Consider the following 23,055-nt stretch of genomic DNA (forward strand, 5'->3'; position numbering starts at 1 on the left):
GTGTCGGTAGTTGATTCTTTCTCCGCAACAATCTTGTTTCACTTTTCCTGCTCAACAATATTTCAGCCACCGAGTAGGAAAAAGATGCTAAACAAAGTTTCTTCTCACTTACTTCTCTACCTTTATCCATCATAGGTGCACAAGTCAATCTCCAGTCCAAAACATTCAACCGTTTTCCTACAAATTCTAAAAAGCGATCACAGGCTCAGAGAGCGGAGAGATAAAGAAGACTGTCTGCGAATTTCAAATCACGGACAATACTCAGTGAACACCTGATTAAAGGAAAACAATATGAAAATTCAAAGAGCTCAAAGTGAAAAGACTTCCTTCAATATTCCGCAGTGGTCTCAAGCAATCAATGATAGCTGTCTTCCTATCATTTAGTATCTATTAAACAATCTATGCAATAAAAGCACCATTTTTACAGGAACTTGGGCAGTTTGCTGTGGGACTATAGCATTTGCAAGTATTGTTACTAAAAACCTGACACTGCAATGGTGGTGGTGGGGTTGGACTGCTCCCATGCCCACTCCACAGGCAGCTGCCTGAGCTTGCAATCTGAGCTTCTCAAAAAAAAATTCTCCAACATGAGAAGCTACCTCCACTTCTGCCTGATATGTTTATTCTGTGACCCTTGAATTCCTCATTAGTTGCTGTTAATACCTCAATAAGCAACCTACAGAAGGGCAGCTACTGACACCTCTTCTTGTGTTAAGTGAGACAGCATAGTTATTCTTTAAAGTTTATGCTTGTTGAATTCCATATGAGCAAGCTGAAGGGAAATATTTAGCTTGCAGTTAAGCCACAGAAATGTGTTTTGTTCCTTTTTAGATGAAATAATGTAGATGATCAGTGTTTATGCAAAGACAATGTCATCTGCCATTTCTCTCTAAATTTCACTGGAGCAAAGTTAGTTTTATTTTCTTATTTATGTTATTTATATTAAAATACATTTGTAAGGTGTCTTAATGTTGACAAACATTCTGCACATATCATTCCACTGTTATTTAATATTGCATAATCCATATGTTGTATTCAAATACTCTATGCAATGGCAAAAAAAAAAGAGTTCTTAAACTCTGGAAGACAATATTTTTTCTCTCTAATTTGTTTAAATAATAATGTTAGGATTGAATAATCAATTCAGAGTTAAAGTTGATCACTCAAACCTAATTTATTAGGCCAAATCTTACTAAAGAAGGATGTGTTATTAAAAGAGTTCATACTGTTGATTGAGTTCTAACCTTTTGTGGTGAAGTCAATGGATAACATAGCAAGTTCTTAAAGGGTAATGCCAAAGAAGAGTTGGTATTTGTGCACAGTAATCAATCAACAAGAAATAGAAACATGCAACTTTCATCAAATTTTTAATGGTTTAACTTGCTTGAAAATTTTTATGTTAACAAGTGCACCATGATCTTTTATTTTCCAGGAAAATTTGGCCCATTATTTAATAAAGAGATGTTTTTTTTTGTAATTGTGTAAATATTTCTTGAATTTGTTTTAAAATGGGAATATGCCAAATTCTGTTGTTCGGAATGTGTGCTTCTCGATGCAATGATTTTAAAATGTATAGGGTGTGATATTGATCGATGAATATTTAATTAATTTTTATGATATTCTCTGCTACGTATTTTAGTTGAGGCATTTCCATTGCCACCTTTGAAGCAGAAGAATGCCTTGTACAGACATTAAGTGCTCACTTTCATCATCATTGCAAACTCTCACTAGTACTGTTTTAATTTTAGAGCAAGTCATAAAATATGTGGATTGTTTATAGATCAAAAATAATTTTGTTTCAGGAGGTTGTTTGGAAAGTTTTTGTGTAAATAAATGTTTTCTGATTCAAGAACAATTGTATTTTGTAATTATTTTTACTTGGCTGAAAAAGATACATTTTCAAAATAATTATGCTTGTCCACGTAATGAATAACTTAGCATAACTATGGTTTTATTAATATTTTGTTTCCAAGGTCAAAATGTGAGAGTTTGTTTTTTTCAGAGCAAAGCTCACTATGTAAGCAAAAATGCTGCTTAATCCAGAGAGGTTGATGCATATATCTCAGATGAAATTTTAAATGGTTGTAGTGAGTGGCTCACTGCAGGCTTAATTGAACCGACTCGTAAGGTTCCGAGTGACAACATGACATCACAATGTGATTATGTCATTTGGAACGTGTGAGTAAATGACTTTTACTGAACTTTGACCTGACTACGTCTGATCATTTTCTCGTTCTTCATTTCACACTGCGACACAGTTGCAACATTGGTGACCCCTTATGGGGCCAAGCGGATTTTGGACCCAACATGGGTAACACAGCAGTTTCGCTTAAACTGCCCGTCATTTGGACACTCAACCTGAAGTTTGGTTCAGGCAGGTTGAGGCGCAGTTCCACATTCGCAAGATAGAAGAGATGCCACTAAGTACTGTCGTGTGATAAACGCACTTGATCAGGATACGGCTAGTCGATTAGTGGGACCCACCAGGTCTTCGGCAAGTACGAAGCCCTAAAGCCCTCCTTCTCTGGATTTACATTCTCTCACGGCATGAGCGAGTTACAAGACTTCTCCATATCGAAGGCCTGGGGGAACTGTGCCCCTTTGGAGTTGATGAAAGACATGTTGGCACTGGCAGATGGCCATAGGCCTTGCTTGCTCTTCGAGCAGATATTTTTAGAGCATATGCCAGAAGACACCTGCCTCATGTTGGTTGACGAGGACTTTGATAACCTTCAAACAATGGCTGCCCATGCAAACATTCTGTGGCGCACGAAACAGCAAGGTACAAGGCCTACAGAAATTAGTACTGTGTCACACCCAAGACACAGGCTCCACAAGTATCGGTGATGGGAATGCACATTCCCCTGGATAAGCAAGACTCTGTGAGAACCACCTGGTGTTTTTACCATCAACATTGGGGTTCTGGAGCTCGCCACTGCTGACCTTGCACTTTCCTGAAAAGCAACATGGCCAGTTGTTGCTAATGGCCACAGCGGCTGGCCTCTGTAACAGCCTGCTCTAGGTCTGGAACAAACTTTCCCAGTGTAAATTTCTAGTCACCACTGGTGCAGATGTTAGTGTCCTTCCTCCTTTGGGCTTTGACTCCTGCGTGGGTCCAGCACTCACTGCAGTGAATAACAGTTCAATTCATCTGTATGGCACATGGACTATACCCCTGAAATTTGGCGAGAATAAGTTTACATGGAAGTTCATTCTTGCTGCTGTGTCCCAGACGTTACTGGGTGCTGACTTCCTCAGAGCCCACTCACTGATGGTGGACTTAAAAGGGCACCAGTTGGTGAACACCACAATGTTCCAGACTTTCTGCCTTGGAAAAGCCTAACTACCCGCCCCGCACCTAGAAACTGGAGTACTCAAACAATGAATTCGCCAAACTTCTTGCAGAGTTTTTGGACATTGTCACTCCCAAGTTCTCTACTGCCATACCCAAACATAGTGTTGTACACCACATCCTCACTCAAAGACCTCCTCTACATACCTGAGCCTGACATCTGCTGCCCAATGTGTTGTTGCTTGCAAAACAAGAGTTCCACAAAATTGAGGAACTTGGAATCATGCGCAGGTCTGATAGCCCATGGGCTTCCCTGCCTCATACAGTGCCCAAAGCCTCGGGAGGCTGGAGACTTGTGGGGATTACAGGTGTCTCAATGAGCTACCACTGCAGACCGCCACCCTGTGCCCAATATACAGAACTTTACAGGTAATCTTCATGGGGCTTAGGATATTTTCTAAAATTGACTTGGTGCGTGGGTTCCACCAAATACCTGTAAGCCCGGAGGATGTGCCTGTAATACCGCTATCATAACACTGTTTGGCCTCTGAATTTTTGAGAATGCCTGTAACAGTGAACAAATGGACAATGGAAGCCTCTAGCATTTTTAGTAAGCACCTCTGCCCTCTGGAAATGAAATATCAGCACATTTGATAGGGAACTGCGGGTGCTGTGCCTACTGGTCAGATACTTCCGCTGTCTTTTGGTAGACAGGGACTTTACGGTTTTTACTGACCACAAACTGCTAATGTTTGCCTTTGTGAAGGCATCAGATCCCTGGTCAGCCTGCCGCCAGCAACACCACCCATCTTGTGTATCCGAGTTTTCAACCAGGATTAAACACATCTCCAGTAAGAGTCATATGGTGGCTGATGCCCTGTCCCACTTCTCCATTCAAGCAGTACATGCCCTCTCTCCGGGTGTAGACTACGTGGTGCTTGCCAAAACTCTGCCAGAACAACGAACTCCTGGCATATAGAACTGCTGTCATGAGCCTGCAACTCCAGGATGTCACCTTTGGCCTGCAAAGTGCCACTATCCTTTGTGACATTTCCACATTGTCAGTCTCGCCTATTGTCTTGCTGCATGGAGACATTGCATTTGTATGGTGTGGACTCAAAAAATAGGTCACAAACTGGGCAAAGAAGTGCACGGACTGCCAATATGCAGAAGTGCAAAGGGATGTGAAGGCGCCGTTTCATCCTTTGCAGTGCAGATTCGACCATGTGCATGTCGACATTGTTGGCTCACTTCCGGTACCACGAGGTTCTAGGTACTTGTTAACAGTCATCAACAGATTCACTAGGTGGCTGGAGGTGTTTCCTATAGCAGACTCATCGACTGGTTCATGTGCCAGAGCTTTTATTTCTGCCTGGGTATCTTGGTTTGGCCTACCCACACACATCACCTCCACAGAGGCCCACAGTTCATCTCCGCACTCTGGGACATTTTGTCACGCCTGCTGGGAATGCATCTCCACCACAGGACAGCCAACCACCCACAGTCAAATAGCCCGGTGAGCGGTTCCATAGATACATGAAGTCTACACTGATGGCCTGCCTCCAGGGACCTGATTGGGTGGATGAGCTGCCCTGGATCCTCCTGGAAATAAAGGTATCCAAGGAGGATCTCAACTCCTCATTGGTTGAGTTGATTTATGGAGCCTTGCTCATTGTACCTGGGGAGTTTGTGCCCATAGCACGTGGACAGGAGGTGCCACTGACTTAGGCAGACAATTTTAGGCAGACTGTTGGAGCAGCTTGGAAAATTGGCCCCAGTTCCCACATCAAGATATGGAATGATGACATCCTTCATCCCAAAGGAACTCCGGTACTGAGTTTGTGTTTGTTCATAGAGGTGCACACGGGCCCCCTTACAGAGGCCACATGAGGGTCCCTTCAGAGTGCTACGAAACAATTTTACAATTTGGGTACTGGACATTGGGGGGGACATCCAGAGACATTTACGATTGACCGACTAAAGCTGCTGATCAGCCCTTGCCACGACCCTCGATGCAAAGTCGTGGACGACAGCCTAAGAGCAGTGGATTGTAATGGCACCAGAAGTTTAGCCTCTTTTTGCCTGTTCTGGGGGGGGGGGCATGTAGTGGCTCACTGGAGACTTAATCGAACCAGCTTGGGAGGTTCAGAGTGATGTCACAACGTCACAATTCGATGATGCCATTTGGACACGGGGGTTTTCAAAAACTGCAGGTGACTGTTACTGAATGACTTTTACTGAACTTCGACTCGACTATGTCTGATCATTTCCTCATTCTTAATGTTGCACTGCGACCCAGTTGCTACACAGTCTTATTTCTATGAATTACATATTGAAGTAATTACTAAAGCTAGTTATGTTAATTTATTGAGTGTTGTCAGCTGCACTTGCATCATTATTAATTATACAGAAATATTGTTTGGTAGAAAAGTTGTGAAATAGATTGGAAATTGTGGGATAATGTAGGAGAGTGAATAGAGGGAATGGAATCTTATTGAAATAAAAACAATGGAATTCCCCAGGCTGAAGATCTGGAATCCTATCTATCTGACCTATTGTCATCTGTCTGTAGTTAAACAAGAAATTCTACAGACACTGTGATTGTATTTAATACACAGAAGTGCTGGAGAAACTCAGCAGCTCTCGCAGCGTCCATAGGAAACAAAGATGGACAACCAACAATTTGGGCTTTCATCAAGGATTGAGCAGAAAGCAGACAAGTGCCTGATTAAAAAGGTGAGGGGAGGAAGGAAGAAGGGGCAGGGGGAAGAGCACAGGCCAGCAGGCAAGAGGTCTTAGGTGGATAGAGGTAGGAGGCAGAAGAAAAAAAAACCTGATGTGATGGGGGGAGGGGTGGGGAGATGGAGGAAAGAGACAGGGAGAAAGAGAGATGCATATTTTGATCACTGGTTCCTGTGGGTTCACTTACCTTCAGCTCCCTTACACAAGGTTTATTACACAATACCCAATCCAGAATTGGCATTTTCTTGGTCAGCTCAGCCACAAGCTGTTCCAAGAAGGCATCTTGAAGGCATTCAATAAATTATTTCTCTTGGGTTCCAGTACCAATTGTTTTCCCAATCAACCTGCATATTGAAATCCCATTGTCTATTGTAACATTGCCCTTTTGTAATGCTTTCTCCATCTCTCTGTAGTTTGCTTGCCACATCCTCCCAACTGTTTGGAGGCCTGCACACAACTCCATCAGGGTCCTTTTTAACCTTTACTGTTCCTTCGTTCCACCCGCAGGGATTCTCTATCATCTGATCCAATGTCTCAACTCTCCAAAGATTGAATTCCATTTTCAACCACCAGAACTACCCCACCCCCCCACCACCACCACCACCACCACGCTTCCAATACATCAGAGGTCATTTTTTACACGAGGGTGATGGTGGAGGCTTGCACAATACTGACCTTGAAAAGACTCTTAGATAGGCACATGGATGTAAGAAAAAAAATCGAGGTTCTGGTTGTGATTTAGCGATTGGCTGTTGTAGAGTAGATTTAGTTTGGTTTAACATCGTGGGCCGGAGGGCCTGTACTATGCTGTAACGTTTAAACCAGTCTTTATCCTAAAGGAACTGTGCTGAACTTCTGGCCATGAGCCCTCGCATGTCTTCTACCCCTCCCCCTCCCCTTCCCTGACAATTTACCCTAACCCTCATGTCACTTTCACAGTGAAAGTATAGCCTGTTATCCCACAGTGTGTCTTTACGTAACTTAAACAACCCCTGAGCTCAGGACTTGAATAAAATTTCATGAAATCTGAATTAGTAACTTCCAAGGAGGTAGAAAGTCCACATCAGTTCACTGCGAGAGGAAGAGGCGTAATGAACGATTGTAAACATCATGAGCCAAGGAACGCCTTAAAGCGGAGATGACACAGTTGATTAGGAAATCTCTGAATTTTTTTTTGCAAATGCTCTAATCGAGAGTGAGGACACTAGCGAGAGCGTGATCCGAATGCGGTAAAAGGTTAAACTGCTGATCCCGTTCCTGTCTCCCGTACTGACAGCCCTCCTCCTCGCGGGAACGGCTCTCTCAGCTGCGGAATGGTGGAGTTTGTGCCCGGCGCTCTGCTGGGCGCCGCGCTCCTCACTCTCCTGGCTCTGGTCGCAGTCCACTTGCTGGGTAATTACGTCCGAACGTGGAAGGAGCTAAGGGCGATCCCCGGGCTCAGCCCGACTTACCCGATACTGGGCAACAGTCTGCTCTTCAAGCCCAGCGGTGAAGGTAACATTGACAGCCATAGTCCTCCAAACAATTAAAGGATAATCGGACTTGTGTTTCATGCCGTGCTCGCGCAGATCGAAAGTGTGTAACAAGATTTGATCTGTCTCCGTCCCAGAACTTGGTGCGATCACTTTTAAAATTACTTGTGCAAGCAGCAAGTGTTTGTACTGTTTAATGGTGAGCAAAGAAAGACTGCGGAATTGAATACTTCGGTGAAAATAAGACCTCCTCTTTTTGCTCTTACCATTCTTCTTTGTACGCGTGAATGTTGTTAGAGTTAACCTGTTGGACTGCTCGCGGAAAAACCCTTCTCACTTTTCGAACTTAATCCCAAGTGGTGATTCATGTTCAGCTGAGGAACTTCAAACATCATATAAAATGTCACAACGAGATCCATATCCATGTCTAGGTCAGAGCAAGAATAATGAGAGATTGTGCACACGTTCTGGAAACGCAGCAAAGCTCTGAGAGCTGATATCCAATTACTCAAAATCCCTGTCATAGTTTGGCACCTGCCTCACTCATTTTTCTTTGCTATTTGTAATCCCACTATCTTCTGTGTATTTACGAGAGTAACCAGGTATGTGACCAGAATGGCATGGGTTGGGAATGCTCTTGATCAGAATCAGGTATTCAGCTGGACCTGGATTAATGAGTAATGTCCAATAATTTGGAAAAAATCCATTCGTCTGGCACCAACATACTCCCAAGGCGTTTTCTTAAGACCACAAGATGTGTGAGTAGAATTTGACCAATTGACTCATTGTGTCTGTTCTGCCATTTGAATTAAGACTGATGTACTTTTCCTTTCAACCCCAATCTCCTGCCTTCTCCCCATTTTCATGAGCACCCTTATGAAAGCTAAAACATAATCCTCTGCTTTAAATATACCCAATGACAGCCTCCACAGCTATCTACGGTACTGAATCAACAGAATGGCAAAATAAATTCCTTCTCATCTCTGTCCTAAAGGGAGATTATTTTATTCTTAGACTGTGCCCTCTAGTCCTAGACTCTCCACTACTCGAAACATCTTCATATCCACTTTAGCCCTTCCAATATTTGGTACATTTCAATTAGATCCCACCCCATCTAAATTCCAGTGAGTACAGGCCCAAAGATATGAAACGTTCTTTAGACATTAATCCTTTCATCCTGGGGATCATAATCATAAACTTCCTCTGGATGCTCTCTAATGTCAATACATCCTTCCTTAGATACGGGGATCTAAACTGCTCACAAAATTCCTTACATGGTCTGACCACCACCTTGTAAAGCCTCAGAATTACATCCTAAACTTTGTCTCGTCCTCTTGAAATGAATGGTAATGTTGCATTTGGTTTCCTTAATACTGACTCAACCTGCAAGTGGGCCTTCAGGGACTCTCAAATCCCCTTGAATTTCACTTTCTGAATTCTTTCCCCATTTATTCCTTCTTCTAACAAGGTGCATGACAATAGAATAGCATTTACCTACATTGCATTCCATCTTCCACTACTTTTGCCATTCTCCCAACCTGTCCAAGCCTCTCTGCAGATTATCTGCTTCCTCACATGAGCTGTCCCTCCACATATCTTTGAATCATCTGAAAACTTTGTCACAAAGTCATCAGTTTCTTAATCCAAATCATTCTTCTTTCTTTGGCTTGGCTTCGTGGACGAAGATTTATGGAGGGGGTAAAAGTCCACGTCAGCTGCAGGCTCAATTGTGGCTGACAAGTCCGATGTGGGACAGGCAGACACGGTTGCAGCGGTTGGAGGGGAAAATTGGTTGGTTGGGGTTGGGTGTTGGGTTTTTCCTCCTTTGTCTTTTGTCAGTGAGGTGGGCTCTGCGGTCTTCTTCAAAGGAGGTTGCTGCCCGCCGAACTGTGAGGCGCCAAGATGCACGGTTTGAGGCGATATCAGCCCACTGGCGGTGGTCAATGTGGCAGGCACCAAGAGATTTCTTTAGGCAGTCCTTGTACCTCTTCTTTGGTGCACCTCTGTCACGGTGGCCAGTGGAGAGCTCGCCATATAACACAATCTTGGGAAGGCGATGGTCCTCCATTCTGGAGACGTGACCCACCCAGCGCAGCTGGATCTTCATCGGCGTGGACTCGATGCTGTCGGCCTCTGCCATCTTGAGTACTTCGATGTTAGGGATGAAGTCGCTCCAATGAATTTTGAGGATGGAGCGGAGACAACGCTGGTGGAAGTGTTCTAGGAGCCATAGGTGATGCCGGTAGAGGACCCATGATTCGGAGCCGAACAGGTGTGTAGGTATGACAACGGCTCTGTATACGCTAATCTTTGTGAGGTTTTTCAGTTGGTCGTTTTTCCCGACCTTTTTCCAAATCATTAACATATAAAGAAAGTAGCGAACCCAACATCAACTCTTGCGGAACACCACTCACTAGTCACCAATAGACAGCGAGAAAGGGCTCTTTATTCAATAGAACCATAGGACATTACAGCACAGAAACTGGCCTCTTCAGCCCTTCTAATCTGTGCCAAAATCATTTTCTGCCTTGTCCCACTGGCTTTCACCCACTCCACAACCCTCCGGATTCCTCCCATTCATGGACCTGTCCAAAGTCTTCTTAAATGTTAAGATTCACCATTTTATCTGGCACACTCCCACCACTCTCTGTGTGAAGAAGTTCCTCATGGACCCCCTAAACTTTTCCTCTTTCACCTTTAACCCATGTCCTCTGGTTTGTATCTCATCTACCTCCATTTATTCTGTTTGTACGCATAATTTTAAATACCTCTATGAAATCTCCCCTCATTCTTCTATAATCTAGAGAAAAAGGTTTTAACTTTTCCCTTTCACTCAGTTCCTGAAGTCCGGGCAACATCCTAGTAAATCATCTCTCTACTCCTCTGTCTTATTAAAACTTTCCTGTAGTTAGGTGAGCACAACTGCACTTAATACTCCAAATTTGGCCTCACCAATGACTCATATCACTTTACCATTACATCCTCACTCCTATACTCAATGGTTTGATTTATGAAGGCCAATGTGCCTAAAGCTCTCTTCGCGCCACTTTCAGGGAAATATGTATCAGTATTCCCAGATCCCTCCATTCTATCGCACACTTCAGTGCCCTACCATTTACCATGTATGTCCTTTCCATTATTCGTCTTGTTCCTGTCAGCCAGCCAATCTTCTATCCATGTTGATACCTTGTCTGTAATGCTATGGGCTCCTATCTTGTTTAGCAGCTTCACGTGCACACCTTGTCAAAGTATTTATAACTCTGTGCATTTTTATTCCATTTATGGATTTTCAGCAATGGACATGAAATCTGTTCATTTTACTGAATCAAAGTTCACTTCCATAGTAAATGATGAAATTACACGATACCGTTAAATCTCAATTCTGCTATTCACTAAGAGATCAGAAATTCTAAAAAAGTTATTGAAATCTACATAAGTGAAGCTCAGTTTACATATTTAGGTACAATTGTGAAAAAATCATGATCAAATAGGACCGCTGATGAAGGACAAATGAAGGTCAAACCAATATTTGCATTATAACTAATGAAGTAATTCATTCTCAGTACATGTTTGAATTGTTTTGGATTAAATTTTTCTCGTTTTGTATCCCAGTGACTTGGTTAGTTCAACTCGGTCCTGCAAAGTGTACTAGGTTTTCCCCGCCTTTGTCTTCAATTTCACCTATTCTATCTTAGAACGGAAATGTTGACTCACCATGAAGGCTGTCTGACATGCTGAGTTCCTCCAATAATTCTTTGTCTGATTTGGAAGTTATACAATGCCTAATTTTTCAAAACTAGTGTGAACAAATTCTGGAAATGATTATCTCATTGAATAATTTAGTTAAAAAAGCGAAGCTTGGTTAGTTTATAATGGTGTGCCTCAAAATTGCTTGTGAATGTTTTTATGGTGTACGAATTTGTACCTTTCCAACAGCTTGTTCTTTTGGTTGTTTAGACTTCTTTCTTCAACTGATTGAATTTACCACCCAATTCAGAGATCAACCATTAATGAAATTATGGCTGGGAACACTACCATATGTTGTTTTGTTTCATGTCGAGACTGTCGAGGTAAGGAATATTGTGGTTGAATTTAAAAGTATTATTCATTAATATGTGTGATGTGGAGATTGTTGTTTAAGTCATGTTTATTGCTCTCATTAGCAATCTTCAATTGTTGCTGAACTTTGTGAAAGTGTGCCCATCATCATGTTAGATAGGGAGTTCAAGACTTATGTTAGATAGGGAGTCCAGCAACAATAAGACTATGCAAAGCTTTGAAGATGCCATTGAAACTTTAAATGTGTTGTTCCTCTATATTTTATAGACAGCACTCTTGTTTACACCATTGTCATAAGAAGTGAACTCATAAAATGCTTTTTAAACAGAGTCATATTTGCTTTTGAGATTCTGACTGTTTTGGGGACAACACACCGGGAAGGGGAATGGAAATGACTCCAGACTTGTTCAGATATTGTCAATTTATTTCTGAACAAGGTTGTTGCCAGACTATGATTTTTTTTTAAAACGTAGATTAATTTACTTTAATTCAAAGGATGGTGTTCTTGTTATATATTGTCACTGAATGGTGCATCTGTGATATAAATATTACTTACCAACTTATTAAATAAGCTGGATGTTATTCATGAATTAGGGCACATGTCACTTTTATGAGGAGTTGCTATTAAATCTATATGCTGCAATCCTCCCAGATTTTGGCTTTATGATGTTGGATATAGTTTATTGGTGAAGTAGCCAGAACAAGGTTGGGGTTAGGATGTTGACCTTGAGAACATCTGCAGCAACGTCTTGGTGCCCAGAATTTGCCCTTGGACAACCATAAACATCTCCTTTTGTGGCAGGTTTAACTCTAGTCAATATATTTTTAAAATTATTTTTCACTGTGATTAACTGGACCACAGTTTAACCACTGTGTATGATTCTGGTATTCACACTTAAGACTGATTGCACTCGCGATTTATGAGGAAGATGTAGGGATTCCTGGCTGCTCCAATCTTTCAGGCAGCATCTGTGAAATAAATGCTTAATCAAAGTTGATGTATGGTTATTAACCTGAAATATTAACTCAATCTCCTCCCACAGGTGCTGCCTGACATACTGAGTGTTTCAAAAATTTGCTATCTTATTTAAATTCAGTAATTTAATCAGGAATTAACACATTTTAAAAGTAAAACTCATGATCTAAGCAGCGTATCTGGTAAGTTATTAATTTTCACAAAGTTGTTCATTAATGGAGGAAGCAAATTGTGACATGAATCCTGAGTTACCAAAACAGTATTATTTGCAAAGAATGACTGAAAAATGCAGATGCTGGGAATTAAAAATAGAAACTAAAAAATGCAGGAAGCACTCAACATCAGTGGAAAGGGAAATTAAGTTTTAGGTCTGAGGCCTGTCATCTGAACTGGAATGTAACAATGTGCCATTTTGTAATTCTCCAGTTGGTATTGAGCAGTTCCAAGCACCTTGATAAATCCTCTGCATACCAATTTCTTCACCCGTGGCTTGGTACTGGGTTGCTGACAAGGTACGGTCTGTGCATCTATACATTTGTATTTCAAATTTCTTATTCAGCCATAAAGACTAAGTTAGATTTATTTTCTGATGGGTATTGAAGGTGCTTTAGGATTTTTAACATACTGTCACCAAATAGATTTAATTTTTAAAAATTTAGACACACAGTACGATTACCAGCCTGCACCCAATAAACGTACATCTCCGGGTACATTTTTTGAATGGTGGGAAGAAACCTGAGCACCCGGAGGAATCCCACACAGACATGGCGAGAACACACAAACTCCTTACAGACAGCGCTGGATTCGAACCCCAGTCCCGATCACTGGCGATGTAATGGCATTACTTTGGATATAGTTTATTGGTGAAGAAGCCAGAACAAGGATGGGGTTAGGATGTTGACCTTGAGAACATCTGCAGCAACGTCTTGGTGCCCAGAATTTGCCCTTGGACAACCATAACCATCTCCTTTTGTGGCAGGTTTAACTCTAGTCAATATATTTTTAAAATTATTTTTCACTGTGATTAACTGGACCACAGTTTAACCCAGTTTAACCACTGTGTTCGATTCTGGTATTCACACTTCAGATTGATTGCACTTGAGATTTATGAGGAAGATGTAGGGATTCCTGGCTGCTCCAATCTTTGTCTACATATTAAGACTCATGCCTTTCTACAATCACTACAGTGGTATCGTCGGCAAATTTGAAGATAGTGTAATGGTTAAACATTGTCATAGGTGTAAAGTGTGTGGAGTAGAGAGCTAAAAACGCAGCCCTGTGGTGCCCCCGGTACTGATGGAGATTGTGGAGGACACATTCTTACAAATCCTCACTGATCGTGGATAGAGGTGAGGAAATCCATGATGCAATTGCACAGTGGGGTATTGAGTCCTAGGTCTTGGTGTTTGATGATCAGTTTTGAGGGATGATGGTGTTAAATGCTGAACTGTAGTCGATAAAGAGGCTCCTGATAAATGTATATTTGATGACCAGGTATTCCAGAGTTTGTGTGGAGTCAGTGAGATGGCACCCACTATACATTTGTTGTTACAATAGGTGAACTGGAACGTATCCATGTCACTGTTCAAGCAGGAGCTTCAACACCAGCCTTTCAAAACACTTCATCACTGTTGATGTACTGGTCGATAGTCATTAAGGCAGGTTACTGCATTCTACTTGGGCACCGTCATGATTGACACTTGTTTTAAACAAAGGGGTACCACACCCGACCAGAGTAAGATGTTGAAAATATTTTTGAATACATTGATAAATTGGACAGCACAGATTTTTAATACTCTACCAGGTATACTCCATCCAGACTAGATGCTTTCCTCAAATACAGACAGGGTAGGAATATCGGGGGACATGGGGGTGTAGAGGGGTCATTCTTCACTCTTTCTGTGGTCAAATCAGGTGTAGAAGGCATTGAGTTCCACTGGCAGTGAAGCTTTTCATCTGATACTGCACTGAATTTGGTTTGTAGCAGATTATGTCATTTAGGCCCTGCCACAGCTGTCGAGTGTCCTTTGTTGTTTCCATTTTCATCTAGACTCTCCACTTCACCTGAGAGATAGCTTTTCGTAGGTCATGCCCGCTCCTGTGTTAATCTGGATCTCCAGATTTAAGTGCCTGTGATCTGGCTCTCAGCAAGTTGCAGATTTCATTGTTCATCCAAGGTTTTTAGAAGTCCTGTAATCTTCTTCAGTTTCTGCAGCTACCTTCTGCCTCTATTCTGTGCCCTCCATAATGTTTGGTACAAAGACACCTTTTCCTTTATTTTCCCCTGTGCTCCACAGTTTTAAATTTGCAAACAATTTACATATAATTAAAGTGCACATTCCAGATATTATTCAAGATTATTTGTATACATTTTGCTTTCACCATATTAGAAATTACAGCACTTTTTATACATAGTCCACTCATTTCAGGGCACCATAATGTTTGGGACATTTGGCTTCACAGGTGTTTGTGAGTACTCAGGTATGTTTAATTGTTTCATGGGTGCAGGTACGAGAGAGCTAGGCTTGTTTCTACGCTTCTGATCACCATTGGAGTCTGTAGTTGCCATTTTTCAACCTGAGAATCACTGTTGTGCCAATGAAAGTAAAAGAAGTAATTATGAGGCTGAAAAGTAATAATACAATGGTAACGGACAATGACCAAATCTTAGGATGACCAAAATCTACAGTTTGGAGCATCATTAAGAAGAAAAAGCGTACTCAGTAATCACAAAGGGACTGGTTGGTCAAAGAAGAAGACCCCACTGCTGATGACAGAAGAATTCTCATCATAATGAAGAAAAATCCCTAAATGTATGTCTAACAGATCAGAAATGCTCCTCAGGAGTCAGATGTAGATATGTCAATAACTAATGTCAGCAGAAGTCTGTTTGAAAGAAAAAATCCTAAGATCACTGGATCTTACATCTCTGGAATTCCCTTCCTTAAATCCACAATAATCTCCTTGGTTTTGGTGATGTTGAGTGTGAACTTCTTGTTAGGACACCATTCAGCCATGTTGTTAATCTTTCTCCTGTACGCTGACTCAACACCCCCTTTAATACAGTCTACAACTGTGGTATCATCAGAAAATTTATAGACTGTTTTTTTTATACTGAGTCATGCAGTCATAGGTGTAAACTGAGTTGAGCAGGGGGTAAGCACGCATTAGTGATGCTCCAATGCTGATGGAGATGGTGGAGGAGATGTTCTGCACTGACTTGGTTTTGAGGTGAGGAAATCCAGCATCCAATTACACATTGGGGTATTGAGGCCCAGCTCTTGGAGTTTGCTAATCAGTTTTGAGGATGATAGTGTTGAATGCTGAACTATATATCTCTTTGCTGTCTAGGTATTCAAAGGTTTTGTGTAGTGCCAATGAGATAACATCTGCTGTAGAGCTGTTGCTGCGATAGGCAAATTGGATTGGATCCATGTCGCCGTTCTGACAAGAGTTGATATGCTTCAACACCAGCCTCTCAAACCACTTCATCACTGAAGTGAGTGCTACTGGTTGATAGTCATTTAGGCAGGCGACCACACTCTTCTTGGACATCAGTATGGTTGAGTCCTGTTTGAAACAGGTGGGTATCATCCTCCCTCGGAGTGAGATGTTGAAGATATCCATGAATACTTTGGCTAGTTGGTCAGCACACATTTTCAGTATTTGACTGAGTATGCTGTCCAGACTGGATACTTTCCTTCAATTCACTCTCCTGAAGGCACGTCATCCTCGGATACTCACAGATTGGGAGATTAAGCACCAGGGACTTAGTTCATTGGCAGGGAGAAAGTTGAAGCCATAATTGCTGAGGTAAACACTGATCCTGCTAAATTCTTTTTTTTTCTTTGGCTTGGCTTCGCGGACGAAGATTTATGGAGGGGGTAAAAAGTCCACGTCAGCTGCAGGCTCGTTTGTGGCTGACCAGTCCGATGCGGGACAGGCAGACACGATTGCAGCGGTTGCAAGGGAAAATTGGTTGGTTGGGGTTGGGTGTTGGGTTTTTCCTCCTTTGCCTTTTGTCAGTGAGGTGGGCTCTGCGGTCTTCTTCAAAGGAGGCTGCTGCCCGCCAAACTGTGAGGCGCCAAGATGCACGGTTTGAGGCGTTATCAGCCCACTGGCGGTGGTCAATGTGGCAGGCACCAAGAGATTTCTTTAGGCAGTCCTTGTACCTTTTCTTTGGTGCACCTCTGTCACGGTGGCCAGTGGAGAGCTCGCCATATAATACGATCTTGGGAAGGCGATGGTCCTCCATTCTGGAGACGTGACCCATCCAGCGCAGCTGGATCTTCAGCAGCGTGGACTCGATGCTGTCGACCTCTGCCATCTCGAGTACCTCGACGTTAGGGGTGTGAGCGCTCCAATGGATGTTGAGGATGGAGCGGAGACAACGCTGGTGGAAGCGTTCTAGGAGCCGTAGGTGGTGCCGGTAGAGGACCCATGATTCGGAGCCGAACAGGAGTGTGGGTATGACAACGGCTCTGTATACGCTTATCTTTGTGAGGTTTTTCAGTTGGTTGTTTTTCCAGACTCTTTTGTGTAGTCTTCCAAAGGCGCTATTTGCCTTGGCGAGTCTGTTGTCTATCTCATTGTCGATCCTTGCATCTGATGAAATGGTGCAGCCGAGATAGGTAAACTGGTTGACCGTTTTGAGTTTTGTGTGCCCGATGGAGATGTGGGGGGGCTGGTAGTCATGGTGGGGAGCTGGCTGATGGAGGACCTCAGTTTTCTTCAGGCTGACTTCCAGGCCAAACATTTTGGCAGTTTCCGCAAAGCAGGACGTCAAGCGCTGAAGAGCTGGCTCTACACTGATAGTGATTTTAGTAACTAGTGGTCTGTGGTTTGTGATTTGGTTAAGTTGTCAATACTGACACGCCAAAGGGAAGTAGTATTTTTCCATATTTCAGTGCCTGTTTTTAATATTGATTTTGAATACACCTTAAAAGGAACTAAGTTGAACACTTTCTGCAATTTTTTTATTACATAGTGAAACATTTTAAAATCTTTAAGAAATGATGGATCTGTACAATTGATGGATATCTGATCTACAGAGGGTAGCATTGGGGGCATAGTGTCCTCTTCTGATTTTATTCTGTTTTATTTGAAACTATAGTATATTGAGATTTTAATTTTCAACCAAAGGAATCAAGTACCAAAGGTTAATCTGAAATAACCAAACAGCATTTTTTTGGTAATCCAAAACTTGCATGATATCAGTTGAAAAATAATTGTTGGTGAACAATAAGAACATAAGAAATAGGAGTAGGCCACTTGGCCTGTCAAGCATGCTCCGCGATTCATTAAAGTTCATGGCTGATCTGGTCATGGACTCAGCACCCACCTGCTTTTTCCTCATAACCCTTAATTCCTCTAATATGCAAATATCTATCGAACTGTCTTCACAAGGTTGCCTCTACTTTTACCCTGGGAAGATAATTTTACAGATTCACTGCTCTCTGGGAAATGCATTTCCTGCTCATCCCTGACCTAAACATATTCCCTGAATCTTGAGGCCATGTCCCTCGTTCTAGTGTGACTAAATGCCCTGTGAGGTCTGGAGTTTATATCTCATTAAGTGTTTAAAGAAGGTTAATGAGCATTGATCTTGGAATTCTTAAATGAATATCTTTAAAAGAAAACTGCCTGCCTGCAAATTTGGAAATTATGCCCTCCGTGAATGCTTAAAGGATGAAAGGAATTTGATGAGTGGATTAAAATTTTCTACAATAAGGTTACTGATACTAATTTTAGCCACTGATCAGGGTTGTGAAGTAGATGGACTTCTCACTGTGAAGTTAGATAAATATAAACATTTTCAAACCATTCTTTGAATGCATCCCTTTTATATTCAACGTGCCACATGATCACTGGCCAGGTTAATGCTGCAGCTATTTATTATAACTCGCTTTGTAAATTTGAGTCATGATCTTGAGTTTGGCAAAGCTAAAATACTGTAGCTGGTAGAAATTTGAAATGAAACAGATAGTGCTGGTCATACTCAGCAGGTCTGGACCATCTCTGGAATAAGTAGCAAAGTCATTGTGTGGCACGGTTAGCGCAGCGCTGTTATATTGCCAGCGACCGGGGTTCATATCGGTACTGTCTACATTCTCCCCGTGCCAGTGTGGGTTTCTTCTGGGTATTCCAGTTTCCTCCCACACTTCAAAATGTACCTAGAATTGTAGGTCAATTGGGTGTAATTGAGCAGTACAGACTCATGGGCCAAAAGGAGATGTTACTGTGCTGTATGTCTAAATTAATAAAAAAATAAATATATTGATTCTTTTAGATCATTGTCCAGGTTTTAGAACAGTTCTGATAGATTATTAACCTGAAATGGTAAATCCCTCCACAGATGATGCCTTTATTACTGAATATTTTTAGCAATTTCTGTTTTCATTTTACATTGGGTATATTTTTAAATTTAAAAATATTAAATTTAGAGATACAATACAGTAACAGGCCCTTTTAGCCCAAGAGCCCACACCCATGCCATCCAATTACATCTATGTGACCAACTAACTTTCTAACCCATCATCTTTGGAACATGGGGGAAACCAGAGCACCCAAAGAAAGCAGATAGTGGTGGATTCGATCTGGGTCACTAATGCTGTTATATCATTGTGCTAACACTAACCGTGCAGCCCATTGGAATTCTCTGGAGAAGTAATTTTCTAAATTATTTTCTTGTAGTACAGGAAATAAATGGCGTGCTAGGAGAAAATTGATAACTCCAGCATTTCATTTCACAATTCTGATGGAATACCTTGAAGTTATGATCAAACAGACAAATGTTCTACTGGAAAAACTGGAGAAGAAAGTGGGAAAGGGTCCTTTCAACTGCTTCAATGACATAACACTCTGTGCTCTGGACATAATCTGCGGTGAGTTTGGCCAGCTTGTTGATATCGGAAATTTAGAGAAATATAGATTTTAAAAGACATCCTACTGGTTACCACTTTAGTCTGCATTGTATTTTTTAACTTGCAGTAGCAATGTCTATATTAAATGAATTTTTTTTAGTTTTAAAAAATCTATTTAAGCTGTCTGAATATTGGAGGAAATTAAATACAGTAAAAATGCTTTTTTTATTATTTTATTTTAGTTTTCACAGACTGACAAAGTCCAATAAACAAAGCCATCCATGTATATATTCATACCCAGTCCGTATTGGTCCCCACCAACCCCCCACCCCCCACCTGCCTCAACGAATACATTCCAAAAACTTATCTTGATTCCAATCAACATGAGGCACATGATCCCTATCAAAACCTGTAATGAAAAGAAATAAAGGCGACAATGCCATTCAAAAGAAAACACTAAAAAGAAAAGAAAGGGATCAAAAGAAAAAAAGAAAACTAAGGACCTGAAAAGAAAAGGACAAGTGTATCATCTGTACCAAGTCCCATTTCCATAATCACCCCTCTGGCCTTACTGGGATAATTTAACCTTATCCCTATTTAAAAGGAGGGAATCAATCTCTCGTAGTACCAATGTACTGCAAGTAAGGTTGCCATACTCTTAACGTCTGCATATGCTGGAGGTAGAGTCTGTTGCCTGAGAGCAGGTCGCTACTCACAGAGGGCTGTTGAATGGAAGCATCCAATGCAGTGGATCCCATGAATAATGTCATTGGATCAACATGGGAGCCAAATACAGACAATGAGTCACATTGAGCATCTGCATTCTTGGTTCTGAATAATGTCTGCTGTATCCTTGAAAGGATCATTCATTTCTGAAATTTTCTCTTCTGCTGGATTTGAAAGAGGAAAATAAAGAAGAATAATGGTGATAAATTGATGTTTGACATCAGCATGTAAAGCTTGTAAAGTTTATAGATTGAAGTCATTTAGCAAGTTGTTGAGTAAGATATAGTTGGTTTACTGAGGTAGGTTGCAAGCTACTTCCTGATGCTGGTAGGCACTGAGGTCCAGCCTGTAAAATCCCCCTGTGAGGGTAATGATGTTGATGTTTTGGTCTCCAACTTCACTATGAACAATAGAGCTTCTGCTGTGCTGATTGGTGGAGATGAAGAATAGGTTATTTGATGACTATAAAGAGAATTGATTGAAACGTGAAAACCATTGGTGAATGCAGCAGTTGATAGTTTTTTATATATCCAAGAGGTTGTATGTCAGAAGAGAATGGTGTGAGCATAAGTGAACCTTGCAGTTAAAAGAATTCAGGCTGGAATTATTATTATTCATTTATTTATTTTTGGGAGTCTAGATATCAATGGGAAGCTCAGCATCCTTGTGCCCTTGAAAAGATGACGATCCTTCTGATACAAGTAGTCTCACAATTCTGTTGGGCAAACAATTCTAAGTCTTGTAACCAGTGACCTTGAATGACCAATGATTTACTTGCAAGTGAGAACGATGTGTGACTTAGAGATGAGCGTGTGGATAGTGATGTTCTGATATGCCTGTTGCCCTTGTGTGTGGTGCTAGAGGGCACATGGTTGTCAGGTGCTGTTAAAGTAACCGGGACAAGTTACTGTAGCACATTTTGTAGATGGATTGCATTCTGTCTGTAACAGAAAAGTAATCTCTCCCCAAAAAGTATTTTTTTAAATTTTATTTAATTGTTTGCATCATTACAGGAAAAATAAATAAAACATTAATTAAAAATCTAGAGCTAATGATACCAATAAAAGTACTTTTATATATTTTCTCCCCATTCCCCACCGACCACCCAAAAGTAAGAAAAGGAAAGAAAAGAAAGAAACACCTACCATTTAATATACAATAATATTAACATAGACAACCATTAATTGTTATTAAAAATTACTAATAAAGAGGAGTGGATAAGATAGAAGAGGTGGATGGAAAATTATCCATAAAATCCATATATGGTTTCCAAATACTATAAAAATTTTCACCTCGATTCCTTAAACTATACGTAATTATTTCCAAAGGTAGACAGTTTTGGATCTCATTATACCATCTACTTGATAACACTTCTCTACCATCTTTCCATGATATCGCTATCCATTTCATTGCAGTTGCTACTGCAATAATTTAAAAAATTCTTGGTATTTGTCCAATTTCAATTTTATTTCATTTTCATAATTATCTCCCAAGTAAAAATATTCTTGGATTCAGTTGTGGCTTAAAATCAGTTCTTAAGTGTTGATCACTTTCTAACCATTGATAACTTAGAATTTCAAATAGACATTTTTTGCTGATAATTGCATAAAACTTTGATGTAAAGTTAGGTTTGTATATAAGGAGAAGATAAAATTCTAAGATCCTGGATCACGAGGGAGTAATTCCAAGAATGTAAGTCAGTGCCCAGAGTTGACCCTTGTAGTTTGTCTGCTTCATGACTGAGAAAGATACTGCTCCTCGAAGGTGGTCCTTGTATTCTGGCAGAGAATGGTATGAGTTGTGGAGTTACTGCTAACGACACAGTGGTTAATGTTGCTGTCCCTCAGTACCAGAGTCTCAGGACAATCCTGACCTTGGATGGTTTCTGTGTAAAGCTTACACATTTTCCCTATGCTCATGTGAATTTCTTCCAGGTACTTTGACTTTCTCCCACACGCTAAAGCTGCACAGTTTTGGGGATGTAATTGGCTTGTGTAAATGACCCCTAGTTTTAGATGCAGGCAGGAGAATTGGGGGTTGAGCAGCTGATGGGGCCATAAGTGGATAAACTGGGGTGAGTGTAGTTGGTATGGGTATGGTGGGCAGTGGGCATATTCCCGTTGGTTTCCATGCTCTTTGTTCGTGATCATTCTGTTTTAACAGGGTTTATTACTTTTAAACTTATTGGGTTATTAAGGTTGAATAATTTTGTCAAGAACACTTTGATCAGCAAATGAGCTGTTTACAATATTTTTATATTCTAGAAACTGCTATGGATAAGAAAGTCCATGCTCAGAGCAACAGGGACTCAGGATATATTCAAGCAGTTTACAAGTAAGTTCTCAGAACTGTTTGAATGTTTTTAGCTGATTGTTGTTTTTATTTTAGGTTTTCTGATGTAAAGTAAGACATTTATTAGACTTCTCTAGTTTTAAAGAGATTTTTTTTGACTTAAATTTTTTAAATTTTATCTAGCACCATTCCTCTTAATTATTTTTTTCAACCATCTATATTTGATCAAGCTTTCTCTTTTTGGAAAGTTAAAGGAATGGTTTCTTTATCAGATTTCTTTATAGATGGTAGTTTAATGTCATTTGAATAATTATCTAATAAATATAATATACCTAAGTCACATTTTTTAAATACTTTCAAATTAGAATTTTTTCTGCTTACTTTACTGCCTAACTTTCCAGCATTGTAGCTACCGGATTTAGTTAACCACTTACAGCACAGAACAGGCCAGTTCGGCCCTACTAGTCCATGCCGTAACAAATCCCCACCCTCCTAGTCCCACTGACCAGCATCTGGTCCATACCCCTCCATGTAACTCTCCTCTCCATGTAACTATCCAGTCTTTCCTTAAATGTAACCAATTATCCTGCCTCAACCACGTCTACCGGAAGCTCATTCCACATCCCTACCACC

At 41.0% G+C, this 23,055-nt stretch overlaps 2 protein-coding genes across 2 annotated transcripts in view; both read left to right on the forward strand.

Annotated features, from left to right (window-relative positions):
- Nucleotides 1–2,201, forward strand: part of LOC138756697 (protein FAM149A-like) — a 174,309-nt gene extending 172,108 nt beyond the window's left edge. Inside the window, 1 exon segment of the mRNA XM_069923084.1 lies at nucleotides 136–2,201. Coding sequence (XP_069779185.1) covers nucleotides 136–224 — 89 coding nt within the window. The 3' untranslated portion in view covers nucleotides 225–2,201.
- Nucleotides 2,202–7,156: 4,955 nt separating this feature from the next.
- Nucleotides 7,157–23,055, forward strand: part of LOC138757351 (cytochrome P450 4V2-like) — a 47,408-nt gene continuing 31,509 nt past the window's right edge. The window contains exons 1-5 of the mRNA XM_069924521.1: nucleotides 7,157–7,528; nucleotides 11,464–11,576; nucleotides 12,968–13,053; nucleotides 19,235–19,425; nucleotides 22,395–22,464. Coding sequence (XP_069780622.1) covers nucleotides 7,348–7,528; nucleotides 11,464–11,576; nucleotides 12,968–13,053; nucleotides 19,235–19,425; nucleotides 22,395–22,464 — 641 coding nt within the window. The 5' untranslated portion in view covers nucleotides 7,157–7,347. The remainder of the gene's footprint in view (nucleotides 7,529–11,463; nucleotides 11,577–12,967; nucleotides 13,054–19,234; nucleotides 19,426–22,394; nucleotides 22,465–23,055) is intronic.

This window comes from Narcine bancroftii, chromosome 3 (assembly GCF_036971445.1).
Source record: "Narcine bancroftii isolate sNarBan1 chromosome 3, sNarBan1.hap1, whole genome shotgun sequence".
Lineage (NCBI taxonomy): Eukaryota > Metazoa > Chordata > Chondrichthyes > Torpediniformes > Narcinidae > Narcine > Narcine bancroftii.